The sequence below is a fragment of the Plenodomus lingam genome (assembly GCF_022343315.1).
Source record: "Plenodomus lingam strain CAN1 chromosome Unknown contig_14, whole genome shotgun sequence".
NCBI classification, from domain to species: Eukaryota; Fungi; Ascomycota; class Dothideomycetes; order Pleosporales; family Leptosphaeriaceae; genus Plenodomus; species Plenodomus lingam.
Window position 1 is genome coordinate 629,443 of NW_027093932.1, and position 16,169 is coordinate 645,611.

The 16,169-nt window shown below is 54.1% G+C and overlaps 8 protein-coding genes across 8 annotated transcripts; 3 read left to right on the forward strand and 5 right to left on the reverse strand.

The window, feature by feature from the left end:
- Positions 1 to 608: 608 nt before the first annotated feature.
- Positions 609 to 1,043, forward strand: IAQ61_002291 (uncharacterized protein; the record flags this gene model as incomplete). The annotated part of the gene is made up of 1 exon (XM_066095485.1): positions 609 to 1,043. One exon carries the CDS (start codon positions 609 to 611, stop codon positions 1,041 to 1,043), a length of 435 nt encoding a protein of 144 aa, XP_065954321.1.
- A 399-nt stretch (positions 1,044 to 1,442) lies between these two features.
- Positions 1,443 to 2,651, forward strand: IAQ61_002292 (uncharacterized protein; the record flags this gene model as incomplete). The annotated part of the gene is made up of 1 exon (XM_003834128.1): positions 1,443 to 2,651. One exon carries the CDS (start codon positions 1,443 to 1,445, stop codon positions 2,649 to 2,651), a length of 1,209 nt encoding a protein of 402 aa, XP_003834176.1.
- A 44-nt stretch (positions 2,652 to 2,695) lies between these two features.
- LGD1 (L-galactonate dehydratase) lies at positions 2,696 to 4,739 on the reverse strand. The gene is made up of 4 exons (XM_003834129.2): positions 4,301 to 4,739; positions 4,106 to 4,210; positions 3,352 to 4,048; positions 2,696 to 3,265 (listed from the first exon to the last, which is right to left on the reverse strand). The coding sequence occupies exons 1-4, from the start codon at positions 4,343 to 4,345 to the stop codon at positions 2,769 to 2,771; spliced, it is 1,344 nt and encodes a 447-aa protein (XP_003834177.1). The 5' UTR covers positions 4,346 to 4,739; the 3' UTR covers positions 2,696 to 2,768.
- Positions 4,740 to 8,202, reverse strand: IAQ61_002294 (uncharacterized protein). Its single transcript, XM_066095486.1, has 4 exons — positions 8,039 to 8,202; positions 7,908 to 7,982; positions 5,762 to 7,839; positions 4,740 to 5,672 (listed from the first exon to the last, which is right to left on the reverse strand). Exons 1-4 carry the CDS (start codon positions 8,052 to 8,054, stop codon positions 5,583 to 5,585), a joined length of 2,259 nt encoding a protein of 752 aa, XP_065954322.1. The 5' UTR covers positions 8,055 to 8,202; the 3' UTR covers positions 4,740 to 5,582.
- Positions 8,203 to 8,413: 211 nt separating this feature from the next.
- On the forward strand, positions 8,414 to 9,214 carry IAQ61_002295 (mitochondrial 37S ribosomal protein bS21m; the record flags this gene model as incomplete). Its single annotated transcript, XM_003834133.1, has 1 exon — positions 8,414 to 9,214. One exon carries the CDS (start codon positions 8,414 to 8,416, stop codon positions 9,212 to 9,214), a length of 801 nt encoding a protein of 266 aa, XP_003834181.1.
- Positions 9,215 to 9,507: 293 nt separating this feature from the next.
- IAQ61_002296 (uncharacterized protein) lies at positions 9,508 to 10,611 on the reverse strand (the record flags this gene model as incomplete). The annotated part of the gene is made up of 3 exons (XM_003834134.1): positions 9,508 to 10,317; positions 10,397 to 10,412; positions 10,469 to 10,611. The coding sequence occupies 3 exons, from the start codon at positions 10,609 to 10,611 to the stop codon at positions 9,508 to 9,510; spliced, it is 969 nt and encodes a 322-aa protein (XP_003834182.1).
- Positions 10,612 to 10,980: 369 nt separating this feature from the next.
- On the reverse strand, positions 10,981 to 12,853 carry IAQ61_002297 (uncharacterized protein; the record flags this gene model as incomplete). Its single annotated transcript, XM_066095487.1, has 4 exons — positions 10,981 to 11,356; positions 11,745 to 12,211; positions 12,285 to 12,675; positions 12,762 to 12,853. 4 exons carry the CDS (start codon positions 12,851 to 12,853, stop codon positions 10,981 to 10,983), a joined length of 1,326 nt encoding a protein of 441 aa, XP_065954323.1.
- Positions 12,854 to 13,612: 759 nt separating this feature from the next.
- On the reverse strand, positions 13,613 to 15,797 carry IAQ61_002298 (uncharacterized protein; the record flags this gene model as incomplete). Its single annotated transcript, XM_003834136.1, has 6 exons — positions 13,613 to 13,813; positions 13,865 to 14,229; positions 14,279 to 14,694; positions 14,748 to 15,477; positions 15,570 to 15,719; positions 15,776 to 15,797. 6 exons carry the CDS (start codon positions 15,795 to 15,797, stop codon positions 13,613 to 13,615), a joined length of 1,884 nt encoding a protein of 627 aa, XP_003834184.1.
- Positions 15,798 to 16,169: the final 372 nt, after the last annotated feature.

Genomic DNA, 16,169 nt, shown 5'->3' on the forward strand with positions numbered 1-16,169 from the left:
CTCAGTACCGGTACGGCTTCCCTTCATCTCAACCCCTATTTGAGCTTTACTGATACCGGGAAGGTCGAAGCAACGGCGCACACTTCCGCCTAAAATGTCACTCGATCTGTGGTAGTGGTGAGCTTATTGTATAACACAACCATCGTCGCAACTACTAAAAGGAGGAACCAACAGAGCCCACTTCATACTGCAATATTCGCCACAGCCAGGAGTGTTCCTGGAGCTAACGCCTGGATCATATTTTCTACGTGTCGTGCAATCATCAAGATCGGCCGGGCTGTATTAGAATCACGACGTCTTTTGTGGAATTGGTACCCGGAGGCCTGAGATGTACTTACAAGCCCTTGACTGGACCGGCGCTCACTGACACACACATTGTATTGAGACAGCAGCTCGTGAACATCTACACTGCCCAACCCTACAGAGGACATGCCTACTTCCGGACAATGCCTTGGCAAAACTCTTTACAGTCGAAATGATCCTTGACCTTCCAGACGAGCAAACGGGCGGCGCCTGTAGACCACACTATTTATCGACACGATCAACAATATCGCCATTGCATTAGAGAAGCTCATTAATATAAATCGTAGCGACTGCCTGTATTGTGCATGGACGCTCCGCAAAACTCCTACAAGCAGGATACGGAAAACGCTATCTTGCAAAAGCCCATGAGGTACCGGTACGGCTTGCCGAGGAGCGTAGTTTGTCCACGCGAGTTTGGGCAGATGATCAGTGAGACAAACCTGGCACTGTTTGACTGCTTCGTCGAAGGGATTGCGACAGGGCTTGCAAGCTGTATCAGATATACACACTCGAATATCACCGACTGCGGAGACAGCAGCGTCATTCAGCCACCCATGAGAGTATCATACTGTAACTCCATGGGCCACAGTTGGAATTATTGCGCCTCCCAGATAAAACCACATGGTCATGGATCCGCTCGTCAACCTAGCAAGGCAATTGCCATGTCTGGAAGGTCAAGACACGAAGTTATCGCGATGGACAAACCATCGACAAAGCAAGCATTGCGCCTCGGGCAATGAAACACCGAGCATCAGGCGCATGATCGTGAACCCCACGCTATAACTCATGTTCATAAGATCTACAAGAATGTTTTCCTAAAGTTCCTGCCTGCGCGAACACGCTTCATACAAACACGGCATGATGATTGGAGGACTCGACCCCGGATTCTTTCCGCCCGTCGATCAAACATCTGGGGTAGATTAAAAGGAACAAAATCTCCGTCTACATGCGACCAACGTCAACATGGAAAACGTCACGCAATTTGCTCACGCCGCTGTGTACCATATAGAAGCTTTAGGCTATTGTGGAGCGCATGATGTTGGACTTTGGTAGCAAGGGGGTTTCTTCTTTCTTCACTCCTCGCACGCAACCCGCTACTGCTTCCCTTGCCCTACGGTTGAACTTCTTGTCACGGAAGTATGCATTTCCTGTACTACTTTCCCCTGATCGCCAGCACCGTCACCGCACTTGCGTTCCCCGGCGCAGAAGGCTTCGGGCGTAATGCGATTGGAGGTCGCAACGGCAAAGTCTACGTCGTCAACAACTTGAACGATAGCGGGGAAGGCTCTCTCCGAGATGCAGTCTCGCAACCCGACCGCATCGTCGTCTTCTCCGTTGGCGGCACTATCAAGATCAAAGAGCGTATTGTGGTCTCCAAGCGCATCAGCATCCTCGGCCAGACGGCACCAGGAAATGGCATCACAGTCTACGGCAACGGCTGGTCGTTTTCCAACGCCGACGATGCCATTGTACGCTACATTCGCATCCGCATGGGCAAAGGCGGTACGAGTGGTAAGGATGGGGTGGGCATCGCAGAAGGCTCCAACATGATCTTCGACCACATCTCCGTCTCCTGGGGCCGCGACGAGACCTTCAGCATCAGCGGGAGCGAAGTCGGCAACATCACCATCCAAAACAGCATCATTGCCCAGGGTCTGGAGACGCACTCCTGCGGCGGCTTAATCCAGACAAATCTCGGCAACGGCATCTCCCTGTTTCGAAACCTGTACATTGACAACAAGACGCGCAACCCAAAGGTCAAGGGCACAAACGACTTTACAAACAACGTCGTGTACAATTGGGGCGGTGGCGGCGGATACATAGCTGGAGACTCGAGCGCAGTGTCCGAAGCCAACATTGTGGGGAATTACTTCATCTCTGGGCCCAGCACCACCATCACCGCGTTTACACGAGGCAACGCCAACTTCAAAGGCTACGTCGACGCCAACTTCTACGACTCGGACAAGGACGGCGCTCTGAATGGCGCGGAGATCGGCGTTGCGTCTTCCAACTACGGGGGCTTGAATATTCAAAGCAGCAAGTTTGCCTTTCCCGGTCCGGCCAAGACTCTTGCGCCTGCAGATGCGTTGAAGCTTGTGGAGACGTCGGCGGGGGCGAGCAAGGTGCGGGATGCGGTGGACAAGCGGCTGATTGCTGAGCTGCAGAGTTATGGGAAAATGGGCCAGTTGATTAGCGATGAGAATGCGGCGCCGATGAATGGGCCTGGGACGATTGCTGGGGGCACGCCGTGGGTGGATGCGAATGGGAATGGAATTCCGGATGATGTGGAGTCGCAGTTTAGTAATGTGGAGGATTGGGCGAATAGTTTGGTGCCCAGTGGGTATTGAGGTCGTTTGGTCAGGGTTGGATGTATGATCATATCATAAGAATATGCAAGATTTTTGTGTCAGGAACATTCTATTGTGGGTTGGTTGTGTATTGAGAATTTTCGATAACTACAAGATCTAAATCTTCTCCCCCTCCAAAATCGGTCTCGCCTCCTCACTCCTCCACCAACTCCCCTCTCCACCCGGATAACTAAACCTCTCCATACTCTCCGGCTTCATCTCGACACTATACCCCGGATCCATCGGGGTAACATAATACCCATTCTCAATCTTACTCGGGTGGAAAAAGTGCTCATGCAAATGATCGACATACTCGAGCACACTCTTCTTGCCGCTGACCACCACATAGTCAATCGTCGATAGATGCTGGGTGTACTCTGGGAGTCCGACGCCGCCCGAGTGGGGCACAATGGGAATGTCGAATTTGGCAGCCATGAGGAGGACGGCGATGACTTCGTTGACGCCGCCGAGTCGGCAGGCATCGATTTGGCAGATGTCGATTGCGCCCGAGGCTAGGAATTGCTTGAACATGACGCGGTTTTGGCACATTTCGCCCGTGGCGACGCCGATGCCGTAGGGTTTTAGGGCTTCGCGGATGGCTTTGTGGCCGAGGACTGTGGGATGGGTTAGTAGGTTTGTTCTTTGAGGGGCATGGTTTTCTTCTCTTGGGGGAGGGGGGGAGTAGGGGGGTTGAATGTACCGTCATCGGGTGAGGTAGGCTCCTCGATGAACCAGGGCTTGAATTCCTGTAGCTGCTTCATGTATTCGATAGCCTCGGGGACACTCCAGACTTGGTTGGCATCTACCATGAGCACGTTGCCCTTGTCAAATCCAATGATTTCTCTCGCGACGCTTAGTCTCTGCTTGTCTTGAGCAACGTCGCTGCCAACCTTGAGCTTGAAGTGCCTGTATCCCTTGGCCAGCGTCTCCTTGAGCAGACCACGCATCTTGTCTTCTCCATATCCAAGCCAGCCGGCTGACGTGGTGTATGCGGGCACAGCCTGCGAGCTTAGAGCTTCCTGTAGACGTTCCTTCTTTCCCTGCTCACTCTTTGTCAAAATCTCCAACGCCTCTTCTGGCGTAAGCGCATCTGTGATGTAGCGGAAGTCGATCAAGTCGACAATCTGCTGTGGTGTCATGTCGGCCACGATCCTCCACACTGGCTTTCCCAGTGTTTTGGCCCACAGATCCCAAATGGCGTTGACGACGGCACCGAGGGCAAGGTGGATGACGCCCTTTTCAGGTCCAATCCAGCGCAGTTGCGAGTCGTTGACGAGATGGCGCCATGTCTTGCCCCAGTTCTCGACCAACGATTCCAGCGTGCGACCCTTGATACGATCTGCAAGGTGTGCAATGGCGGTGCAGACGATTTCGTTGCCACGGCCAATTGTGAAGGTCTATCGGGGATTAGAGAGAGCGAGGGCAAGAGAAGAAACGGAATGGAGTGGACTTACCATTCCATGTCCCTTGAACTCAGAGTCGGTATGTAGAATGCAGTATGCAGACGAGTAATCCCCCGCCGCATTCATCGCATCGGAACCAGTCTTGTCGAGGGAAGTCTAGTCCAACATGTTAGCATTTGCCAAACCACTTGTCCCTCTGCCACCACCAGATGGCCCCAAACTCCCCCAATTGGTAATCCCACTTACAGGGAACCGCACATCCCTCGTATCAACACCCGTAATCGTAACCATCTTGTCCCGTTTCACAGACTGGAACCAGAACACCGTCCCTGTCGTGCAACCCAAGATGCTCAAGAGGCCACCGATTGAGGCTCTGCGGGGTACGGTAGGTACGGCAAGGCAAGGGCCAGGCAAACACCACGTTGATTCCGAATGAAGCACGAGAACCTCGCACTAGACTGTCCCTGATTCCGAATTCCGAGAAATCGATAACCAAGCCAGAAGGCAAGTGGAAAGATGGCACAGTAAAAGGACCTATGCTCTCTCTCTCGAACAAAAGGACCTCCAAGGAGAAGAAGAAAAAAAAAATCTCCCCCAAAACCCCGACAAGTCCAGACCATCATATATACCTGTACCAAACCCAACCCCTCCCCCCCCCCCTCCCCCACTCTACTCCTCTCTAACAAGCCTTTCGACCCGCACAGCACTCAACACCCTTCCTCGCTCCCGTATATCCCCCATCCCAACCCATCCCAACACCCACGACATCCAACCCAAACGGCCCTCCCACCCCGCACTAACCCAGCCCACGCCTCTAATTCGTGGGAAATTTGCGCTCCCGGGAGAATGAAGCCCCCGCCTCCCCCTATCGTGCTCGTACGCGCCACGACGTGCGGCTGAACAAGCGTCGGCTGTCTTTGTTTTCTTTTCCACCGAATGCAGGCATGCAGGCATGGGGAAGTGGCTTGCACGTTGGGGCGGCAGTGGGCTACCTACATTCCCGTGTTGCGGAGGCGTGTGTGGCGGAAGGCTTCGCGGTGTTGGCGAGAAGGCTTGGGTTGGACTACAGGTTAGTGATGCGGCGTGTCTGTCTGTGATGGCATCTGCGCGTGTGTGCAGCGTGAGGGAAAGATGGTAACGAGGAGAAGAAAGAGGAGTAGGTACAGAGAGAGGCGAGTTCGCCGAGTGAGAGAAAGGGGATATAGGGGATATACATGGATCCTCGTCCAGTCTGAGTTGCAGTGCTGAGATACAACAGCTGGGACTCCAGTTGAGTTCTATACTCCTCGTGATTATCCGGCTACAGGTGCTAAGACTTCCGCTTTCGGTTCAGCGACTAGCTATTGCCGCTGGCTACTGTCGCTGCTGTGGTATGTGTATATCTATCGTGGGCCATACCTGAGCCTGGAAGAGGAAGAGACAACCCCAAAATCGTACATGTGAATTCAAACATATTCACCGTTTTGCCACATGAATTCTACAGCGCATGCGTACCCTCTCTCACTCGCTCACTCACTCTCTCTCCCTCTCATTTAATACCCCTCTTCTCCGTCTCGCTGTAATAAATAACCATCCGCCACAACTTCTTCACCAAATTTTCCGCCTCATCATCGAGGAGCTGTAATACCAAATATTAGCAACACGCCACCAAATATGTAAACTCAACGTAGAAAGGGTTAACCAAAAAGAAGGGGGAAAACTACTCACCTCTGCCAAATTCTCCACCAACGGCTGCGGACCCCCTCTACTCTTGAGATGATCCACTATCGCATCCACGAGCATATCCTCCTGCAGGCCCATGAGCTCGAGCACCTTGTTCGCCGCCCACTCCTTGATATCCTTGTCGATATTCTTCTCCGGCAAATGATCCCACGATACCGGCCACTTCCACAACCCTTCCTTGTCGTTTGGAATATCGCGAGCGAGCTGGCGCTGCGCCTCTTCGACCTCTTCCTGCGTGAGATTGGCGCGCACAGCGGCGTCGAAGTTGATCGGGACGAGCGTCCGCTTCTTGGTGCCGGACTGGTCGGTAATCTCTTCGTCTTCGAGCAGGTTTTCCACGTCCGTGGCCGTCCGGCGCGGGGCAGCCGTCTTTTCCAGTTTCTTGGTGGCCGCACCGAGCGAGATTTTGAAGTGGGCTGGCTCGTGCCGTTCTTGCGTCCGCAGCATTTCTTCGGCTTGTTGGTCGAGGAAGGCATCGGCTTGGCCACGGGCATGGTCTCTTTGCTTCTGCTGGGATGCCAATTCGCGCTGCTCTTGGGCTCGGTCGATGGCGTCCTCCTTGGCCTCGCGCTCACGGACCTTTTCGCGTTCACGCATGTACTCGCTGTGGTCGCGGTAGTATAGGTGTCGTTTTGCAAGGGCTTCTTGGTCATCGTCAAATTCCCTGAGTTGCTTGGCCTGTGCCTCACGTGCTGCTTGTAGCTCAGCCTCCTGGTTCTTCATTCGATCGTTGGTGCGCTCGAGCGATGACACTGTACGGCTTTCGTGCTTGAGCCATCGCGCAAGCTGCTTTTTGTAGGCTTCTTCCTGCTCTTCGTCTCGTTTCTTCTTCCGGCGTCGCTCAAGCTCAGAATCGCTTGCAGAGTCGTCGTCGTCCTCGCGGTTGATATAGACACCATTGTTGATAGCTCCTCCATTGACAAAGTTGACACCGCCCTGATAGTCTCGTGGGAATTGGGACCCTTTAGGCCCACTCGGTGCTCCTTGAACTCCCCGCTCTGCTCTTGGGCCAAGTGGGATTCCATTGGAGCCGCCAGGGCCAGTGGGCACCGATGAAGGGGGCGAGGCTCGCCTGCCACTACGTTTACGCTCTTGCTCTTCAAGCTCTTCTTCCTTCCTCAGTCGTTCACGATCACGTTGATTCGAACGGTCTCGAAATGCTGCAATCTCTGCGGCCACAATCTCCCGCATTTCTGCTGGGATGTCGGCCAGTTCGTCCTCGCCCGTCGCGAGACTGACAAATGCCACCTCGACATCTTCACCATTTTGTGCTGGTGCATCCTGCATCGTTGCGTCACCCCCATAGTCCACCGCAGGTGGGCTTGTTGGATTGAAGAAGCTAGTCAAAACCTGGGACAAAGCCTCTTTTGCCGTGTCCAAGCGGAACTGAACCGTGACCTCGTCTTCGTTTCGCGTCTTGCTCCATTCTTCCGCATACTTGATGGACGCATCGTCTACCATGACCTGCAACTTCGTAGTCTCGACCTCCATCTCCTCCTCGTCCTCCTTCTTCTCATGTCTTGGCTTTTGACGCTTCGTAGGCACGCGCACGTCTTGGAAGATTTCAGCGGCCGTCTCCAGACTCTGCGCATCACCAAATTCGGCAAAACCAAAAGTTTGGGGCTTGTTGTTGGCATCCGTCGCCCTCGTCCAGCGAACCAGCTTTCCTGCCGTCTCCAATATGCGCTCCATGCCCTCGTCACCACCCACGCCGTCTGGTATGTTGCCAACGAAGATGGTCCGCGCAATTTCCTCGCGCGTGGGCGGGATGACCTGTTGAGGTCCGTCTCTGCGGTCGCCGTCCCTGTCCATACCAAGGCCACGACGAGCAGGCGCTGTGGAATTGTCCTTGCGTCCTCCCGCCGGGCTGTCCTGCGCTCCACTGCGGCCACCTTGGGTTCCCAGGCGGATGACGGGCGCATTGAAGTTGAAGTTGGGCATGTTGGCAGGCTGGGCCCAGTTCGGGGGTAGAGCGCGTGGGCCTCCCAGTGCGGGTGGACCTTGGCCGAGCGCGACGCCCGGGGGAGCTACACCGGGAGGAACTGCGCCTGCGCCTGGAGGTGCTATGGATTGTCAGCAGTTCTCCTTCTCCAGATGTTTCAGGCCATTTCCAGCGGAGAAAGCTACTCACTCATACCAGGCGGCGCGGTCATGCCCGGTGGAGCGCCTCCATAAGCAGGAGGACGAGCATATCCTGGAGGAGCACCTGTACAGATTAGCCATGTTGTCCTCGTGCGCATAAGGCAAGGCTTTTATTCGTACCAGGGTAATTGTACATATTGTCCTCTTTACCAAACTCTGGTCACAGGATAGACGAAAAAGGATGCACAGTCGAAGAAAATGTAAACGCGTAAACGAGTACTATGTGGCCGTCGCGTGTGTTGTTGCTGCGACTGAACTAGGCACATGTCAAGTTGAGATTTGAGCCAAGTCGCGGTAACTGGTGAGTGAGAGAGCTTGGACCAACCACCTTTGCGCGCCCGAACAATTTTAGTTGGGGAACTTTGCCAATGGTGCGGAGCCAGAAGCACGACACAACCACACTTCACCATTGAACCCGCCAATCCCCTCCACATGTCTGCATACACGCCATAGGCAAAGATAAAAAGAACAATCCATCAAACTTTCGCGGGTCCAATGGCCTCACGCTCACTGGGCGAGCTCTTGCTCCGCCCATCTACCTTCACCCGCACACAACAGCCCAGGCCGTCATGGCCAGCCACAGCCCACCGCAGCCTCTCCACAACACCCAAGCACTCCGCCCAACCCAAACGGAAAGAAGACGACGAGCCCGACTTTGCCCAGACGCAATCGCCATCGCAACCGCAGTCCACAGACTCGGCACAGCAAGCCCGGCAGGCCTCGCAGGCGGAAACCACGAGGACAATCGACTCGCTCTTCGCCGGCATATCTTCGAACAGCAGCAGCGCACCGACCCCACCCTCATTCGCATCACGTAGTGCCCCCTCGTCAGGCGACGACATCCGCGCCGCACGCTCCAACCACATCTTCGGCTCTGAATTCAGTCCAGCGGGGCGGGGCAGCCGGTTTCGCCGCACGCCGACGTTGAATTTCGACTCGATGGCGCTGCCGGACGGCATGCTCAACCCTTCGCTCTCCAACAAGCCGTCGGAGGCGGCGGCGCTGGCCACGCAGCAGGAGGAAGTGTTTGCCAATTATCCGCGCTTGGACCCGACGTATGGGCGCAGCGTTGACTTGGATAATAGCAGGGGGAGGGATCTGGTGAGGGGGATTGGCATGCTGGCGAGTTTGGTGGCGAGGAACAAGATTAAGAATGATTTTGCAAAGCAGAAGTTTCATGAGCGGGGTGGGTTGAAGAGGAAGAGGCTGAATAGTGAGAGGTGGAGGGCAAGGTTCAAAGTTGGCTTTACTCGGATTACGAGTCGGGTTAGTGAGTTGACGAGGAAAGGGTGGTAGTTTTCTTGTCATTTCTAGATTTACCATGTATATGGATATAGACCTGTATTGTACTGTACTGTACGGATGCATAAGATGCAGAAGTGCAAAGAATCGCAATAGTTGCTCGTCCGCCTTGATTCCATGCGATGCGCGACAGGCTAGGTGACTGAAATACAGCATCATGATGCTCATATCATAGACATTATTAACCCATGATACACACATCTTGAAGACAGAATTAACTTCCAACCGAATTTCCCTACCCTCACATCCAAAACCACACCTCAACATACACTCCGCAACCCTCGAAATCAATCCTTCTTGCCAACCCCTCCACCGTACCCATACCCTCCAAGCCCAAGCCCATAGCCACTGCCGCCCCTCCCATTAGAAACCGGCAAGCCATACCCACTACCACCGCCAAACCTCCCACTCCCACCCCCATTCATCCTCTCAGTAGCATACCGCCTCAACCGCCTCGGCAACTCGACGCCCCTAAAATACACCACGCAAACCGCGGCACTCGCGACCGCACTCAAGATGCAGTAAATCAGCGTACTCGTATAGATGTGGCCGCCGTAGCCCGACCAGCCAGGCGGCAGGGTGGTGCTGGGGTACCAGCGCACGCTAAACGATAGGACGAGGGGATCACCGATTGTGATCTTGGAGTTGCGCGTATGCGACGCTATACTATAGGCTGTTGCTGCGTCAATGGTACCGCCGCCCCCATTCTTGCTCGAGACCTTGTCGCCCGCGTGCACGAGGAGGTTGACGCTGTTGCCGACGTGCAAGTGGCTGAGTTGCAGGGTGCCGCTGAGGGCGACGACGAGGGGCGTGTAGAGTGTCGACTGTGTGCCCATGGCACCTTCCTGCGTGCTCTCGTCCGAGACTCTGTACTCGGCTTCTAGGACGCTGGGTGGGAGGGGTCGGGATGGGATGCGGCAGGATAAGGGGGCATCGTTGTGGATGTAGAATTCTAGGAGGTGGAATAACGAGTCGGTGACGAAGTCGATGGTGCAGTTAATTTCGCGCTCGACGCCGTAGAAGAGTTCGAGCGGGCGCGAGGTTTCGTTGCAGGTGGGGAAGGGTATGTATTGCAGGCGGCCAGCTGAGTCGGTGATCTAAGGTCGGGTCGGGTCAATATGTGTGGTCTCTCAATTGTCTAGGGGAATGAATGTCGAGGCATGGGTGATGACTTACATGTTCGCCGGTCTCTCTGTTGCAGCATTAGCGACTGTCGCTTTGTTACAGTACTTTTCATGATAAACTTACATAGTTCTGTTCAAACAAGAAACTGGTATCCGCTCTCCAGGATTGTATCCTCTAGAATTCTCTGGGCTCTTCAGCGGTTCCTGCCCGCTCAATGCGCTCGCGAAACCCGCCCATACTGAGCACAGTGCAAGCGTGCGTCGCATGTTGTGCACACCTCCTTATGTCCGTGAATATCAAATGAATTAGAATAGCCGCCAATTACGGGATGTTTGAATACTCAAGAAAAGTGAAAGGACACCATTGTGAAGCCGTTCAGTCGCAAAGTCGCGGTCGATCTGTCAACTTTCAAGTGTGATGTTCATGGGTCCGAGCGTGCAGCACCTCCGCAAGACCTCCGCGATTTATTTGTACGACAACACGAAACACGACAGTATAACAACCATACGTTCTCGACGTAATATATTAATCTCATCTTGTCACCAAGATTGATGGTTACTTCCTAGATACTTTTGGTTCCATTGTGAAGTCATTCAATCATTACAGCACATGCTCCAATCCCCTGCCATGCGCGTTTACAGAGCGGCCTTCTTCTTGAAAGCATTGATGAGACCGCTCGTGCTAGCATCGTGCGATGTGGACTCCTTGTCATCATCGAGCTCCGCTTGGATCTTCTTGGCCAAAGACTTGCCGAGCTCGACACCCCACTGGTCGAAGCTGTTGATGTTCCAGATGGCACCCTCGGTGAAGGTAAGATGCTCGTAGTACACGATCAAGGCACCAAGAGTGGCGGGGGTAATCTTATCGGCCAAGATGGAGGTAGTAGGTCGGTTGCCCAAGAAGGTCTTGTGGGAGACAAGTTCAGCGGGTGCACCTTCGGCCTTAACCTCATCAGGGGTCTTGCCGACCATGAGGGCCTCAGCTTGTGCGAAGAAGTTGGATGCAAGCATCCTGTAAACATTAGTAAGATGCTCATTCTCGAACCATGTCATACTCACTTCTGGTGCTTGTTGTTCTCAACAGGGTTGTGGCTCTGCGCAGCGAGAATGAAGTCGGTGGGAATGAGCTTGGTACCCTGGTGAAGAAGCTGGTAGAACGAGTGCTGAGCGTTGGTAGCGGGCTCACCGAACAGAATGGGTCCGGTCGTGTACTTGACGTAGTCACCGCTGCGGGTGATAGCCTTTCCGTTCGACTCCATGGACAGTTGCTGCAGGTACGCAGGGAATCTGTGCATGTACTGATCGAAGCTGCATCACTGTCAGAATTAATCAAAAGCCTTGCAAAATCTACAACTTACGGAGAGACAAGGTGCGTTTGCGCACCGAAGAAGTCGGAGTACCACACACTCAAAAGACCGCCGATAACGGGGATGTTCTTCTCAAGAGGAGTCTCTTTGAAATGCTTGTCCATAGCGTGGGCACCAGCAAGCAACTGGTGGAAGTTGTCGAAACCAATGTAGAGAGCAACGCTGAGGCCGATGGCACTCCAGACACTGTAACGCCCACCAACCCAGTCGGAGAAGCCGAACATGTTCTTCTTGTCAATACCAAATTTTGTGACCTCCTCAACGTTGGTTGAAAGGGCGACGAAGTGCTTCGCAATGTCCTCCTCCTTTGCGCTCTTCAAGAACCATGACTTGGCAGTGTTTGCATTGGTCACAGTCTCGGCTGTGGTGAAGGTCTTGGAGGCGATGAGGAAGAGGGAGGTCTCAGGGTTGGAGTCCTTCAATGCCTCGGCGATGTGGGTTCCGTCAATGTTGGAGACGAAGTGGATCTTGAGGTCGCGCTTAGAGTAGGCCTTGAGGGCCTCGGAGACCATGACGGGGCCACTATAAGTATGTCAGCACCGTCATCTCGAAAGCGCAGCTATTCATTACTACGAGTAGCACAAAGTCAACGTACAGGTCAGAACCACCAATACCAATGTTGATGATGGTGTCGATCTTCTTGCCAGTGTAACCCTTCCATTCGCCGCTGCGAACCTGCTCGCTGAACTCCTTCATGTGATCAAGTACCTCGTTGACACCTTCGACAACGCTCTGGCCGTTGACCTCCATCTTCTGGTTGGAGGTGTTGCGGAGGGCGACATGGTAGACGGCGCGGTCCTCGGTGAAGTTGATCTTCTCACCAGCAAACATGTCATCACGGAGCTTCTCGAGGCCAGCCTCCTTGGCGAGCTCAACGAGGAGCCTCAGCGTCTCCTCGGTGATGAAGTTTTTGGAGAAGTCGAAGAGGATCTCCGTGTTCTCGGCATCGTTCTTGAAGGTGTGGCTAAACTTCTCGAATCGCTGTTCTGAATCAGCCACTGGCCATTGGGGATCGGGGCCAATCTCACCTGCGGGTCCTTTTTGAAATACTCCTTCAAGACAATGTCCTTTCCTAGCTTCTGGTGGTGGTCCTGGAGGGCAGACCAGGCATTGAGATCTGAGGCCTGTGCGAAGCCGGGCATGTTGTGCTGGAAGAGCTTGGTGGGGTCAGCTTATGATGTAGAGCTTGCCGCTGCTGAGTTTCTCCAGTGAACAGTGCATACATACTTGGGTAATCAGGATAGATGGAGGCAATGGATGAAGGGCACAGTCTTGTATGAATGAAAATACAGCAAGAGAAGATGGGAGAAGTCTTAACTAATGACGGCGTAGTGAGCAAAACGTAGCCGGCGCGGCCGAGACCCCCGCGTTGCGTCAGAGCTCGTCCGTTACGGAAGGAGGGGCACACCACTTTTCTGATCTTGCACGCGCCCGTCACAGCAGTCGCCAATGGCTAGACTACACCCGTTGACATGTCTGTGCCCTAGGATAGGACCAATGCAAATCACACACCACGGCTCCTCACTAATGCCACCGGCAGCAATGCCTATACCTGGGCAGTGCACTACATACAAGTGGGTATAATACACACATATGGCCCGTCGCGCCAGGACAAGGGTGATGTGGGCCCCAGATCATGCAAGTGGGATATCTTTCTTGTATTGCCTAATTCTGGCTGCTCACACAAATGCTGCCTCATGCGCCGATGCCAATTGTCCCTGAACCCAAAAGCTTGAAATGCGCTGAATCATCCCACCAATCGCTTCCTCGTTCCCTGTGTGGATCCAGAGCCCCAAGACGCGTTGAGCTGGTGTCGGCTTAAACGCCGTGCGAGTTGGCCAAGCACCAAGTCAAACGCCGTTCTCCGAGGCCGACGGAAATGTTAACATCAAAAGCGCGCTCTATCTTCCTGCTACATTCTCAAATGATGGATCCTTGACCGATCCACCGGCATCTCCAAGACCAGCAACTGGGCGATTGTATGACCATCCTGCGAACTGTGCTTGCATCGTCTGTGAGAGCATAGGCCCATCCACGTACGAATCCGTTGGCGCCTCAGATGTGAATTCACGATCAAAGTTGGCCGTGTCCTTAGCATCAACCTGGAACCTGATTAGTACAACATTTCGGCCTTCTCCAGAGCTCAGACTTACCACATTGGGCTTGAAGCTGGGCTCGTACTTCCTCTCGAGAAGCTTTCGCCAGTCGATGCTGTGGAAGAAGTAGTGTGCTTTAATCTCGGCCGCACCCTTTGCTCCCAACCGTTTCTCCGCATTGCGATCCAAAAGACGAGTCAAGAGATCACGTGCAGCCGGTGGGACAATCTCCGGGCCAGGGAAGTGCAATGGTTCGGTGAGAATTTTGCGGTACATGTCGTTGGTGTTCTCGTCGTAAAAGGGTGGTAGACCCGTCAACATCTCGTAGAGGAGCACACCCAATGTCCACCAGTCAACAGACTTTGTGTATCCGGCGCCAGTAAGAAGCTCGGGGGCGAGATACTCGGGTGTTCCACAGAAGGCTGGAAATGGTAAGCATAGTGTCCGGTTACATCATCTACATGCACTTACTGTTTGTGCGGTCCTCATCCTTCATGTCCAGCTTACACAGACCGAAATCGCAGAGGGCAATATGTCCGGTGTAGTCAAGCAGAATGTTCTCTGGCTTCAGGTCACGGTAAATGACGTTGAAACCATGTAGACACTCCAGAGCACATAATAGCTCAGCAGCATAGAAACGAGCACGGTTGATGTCGAATCGTTGCTCCTTTTGTAGATGATGGAACAGCTCCCCGCCGTTGACAAAGGCCAGCACTAGGTAGAGCTTCTCTGGTGATTGGAAGGAGAACTTCAGTGGCACAATGAAAGGATTGTTGATCTGCGCAAGGACAGATCTTTCTGCCAGTGTATGTGCGACCTCGGATCGAGAGATGATGTGAGCTTTGCGGATGGTTTTACATGCGTAGATTCGATGTGTGTCTTTCTTCCTGTATGTTGTGAGTGGGTGAAGAGCCCAGAGGGGCGCGCAGAAAAAACGTACTGGACTTGCATGACTTTGCCAAAACTGCCCTTGCCAACCACCTTTAGAAGCTCAAAATCATCAATAGTGAGACGATCCTGTCGATTCTCCACAAAATTTACGCCAATCTTCATGGAGCCGCTTCCGAACTGCACAGGCACCCATTCAGCACCAGCCTGGCCTATGGAGTCCTTCTTCGCCTTCTCATCCGTCCGTTGCTCTTCGAATCGCGGGTGAATCTTCAGAGTTCCAATGAAAATATCCTCGTTGCGGCCAGCGTTGGGAGGTGCGGTAGGGTTGCGAATGTAGAGGGAAACCGTCAGGTCGGTGACTCGAGACACATCGAACTTGTACTGTGTGTTACCACCGGCCCAGAGAGGGTTTTCCGGAGTACCAGAGACTGCATTGATGAAAACTTGCTGCTTGTCGAAGTCGACGAGGGCATATGGAAGGTGTTTCGAGGAGTATCGACCGTGGATGGTAGGCGCGGCGTTGATGCTGCCAGCAGCAGATTGTGGGCGAGCGCTGTAGGAGCCCACTGCGGGGTTTCGTGATGAGGAGCCAGGTCGCATGGAACCAGCTACCGATAGCCCACCACCTTGCGACAGAGAGCCTTGATGATGGGTAGCTCCGCTGAAAGCCTGCTCGGCACCTGCGGGCAGCGAGAACTTCTGGCCTTCATGAAGGGTAACTATGAGAATACCGGGGCGCAGAGGTGGTGCAGGCGGGGCGGCATTCGCTTCTGAGGCGGCTGCGCTCTGTGGTCAGCCACATGTACAATATAAAATCAAGCACAATGTCGATCAAAAGCAATATAGCATTGCGCGCAAAGTGGCAACCTACCTATGCCATTGTTGTCTTTGGAGTCCACGAGCGAGGCGGCACTGCTGCTGGCGGTGGGCGTCTTGGCCTGGTCGACAATGGTCGAGGTGGAGGTCGAGGACGAGCGACTGAAGGTGTTGGCAAGCGGCGCAAGATGCGTCTCCTTGAGCTCTGCGGGTCTTGATTAGCCGAGACAGGGTGTGCATCAGTTGAGCGGGCACACGCACTCTTGGTGAGCTTCCAAGACATATTTGCAGCGGCTCCACGATTGTGGGCGTTGGGTGGGTGCAGGAGGGCACAGGGAGAGAGGGCAGGCAGTAACTGGGCGGTGCGAGGGGAGGTAGGTGGGAGACGCGGGCAGGCGGGCAGCGGGCAGGCGGGCAGGCGGGCAAGAAGCGGCGGCGGCGGCGGCGGCGGCGGTGGAGGGGCGCACCAGCAACGTCGAGGGTTGAGGCAGGCGGTGGGCGCGGTATGGACAACTGCGGCTTGTGATGCAGCACACAGGATATGGGAGGAGACGGGAGGACAAGGGAGAAAGTCGAACAAGGTAGAGCAGAGTAGAACAATGGAGCAAAGCAGAGGAGGCTGTGACAATAGGGAGCGGAAGGGTGGCAAGATGCA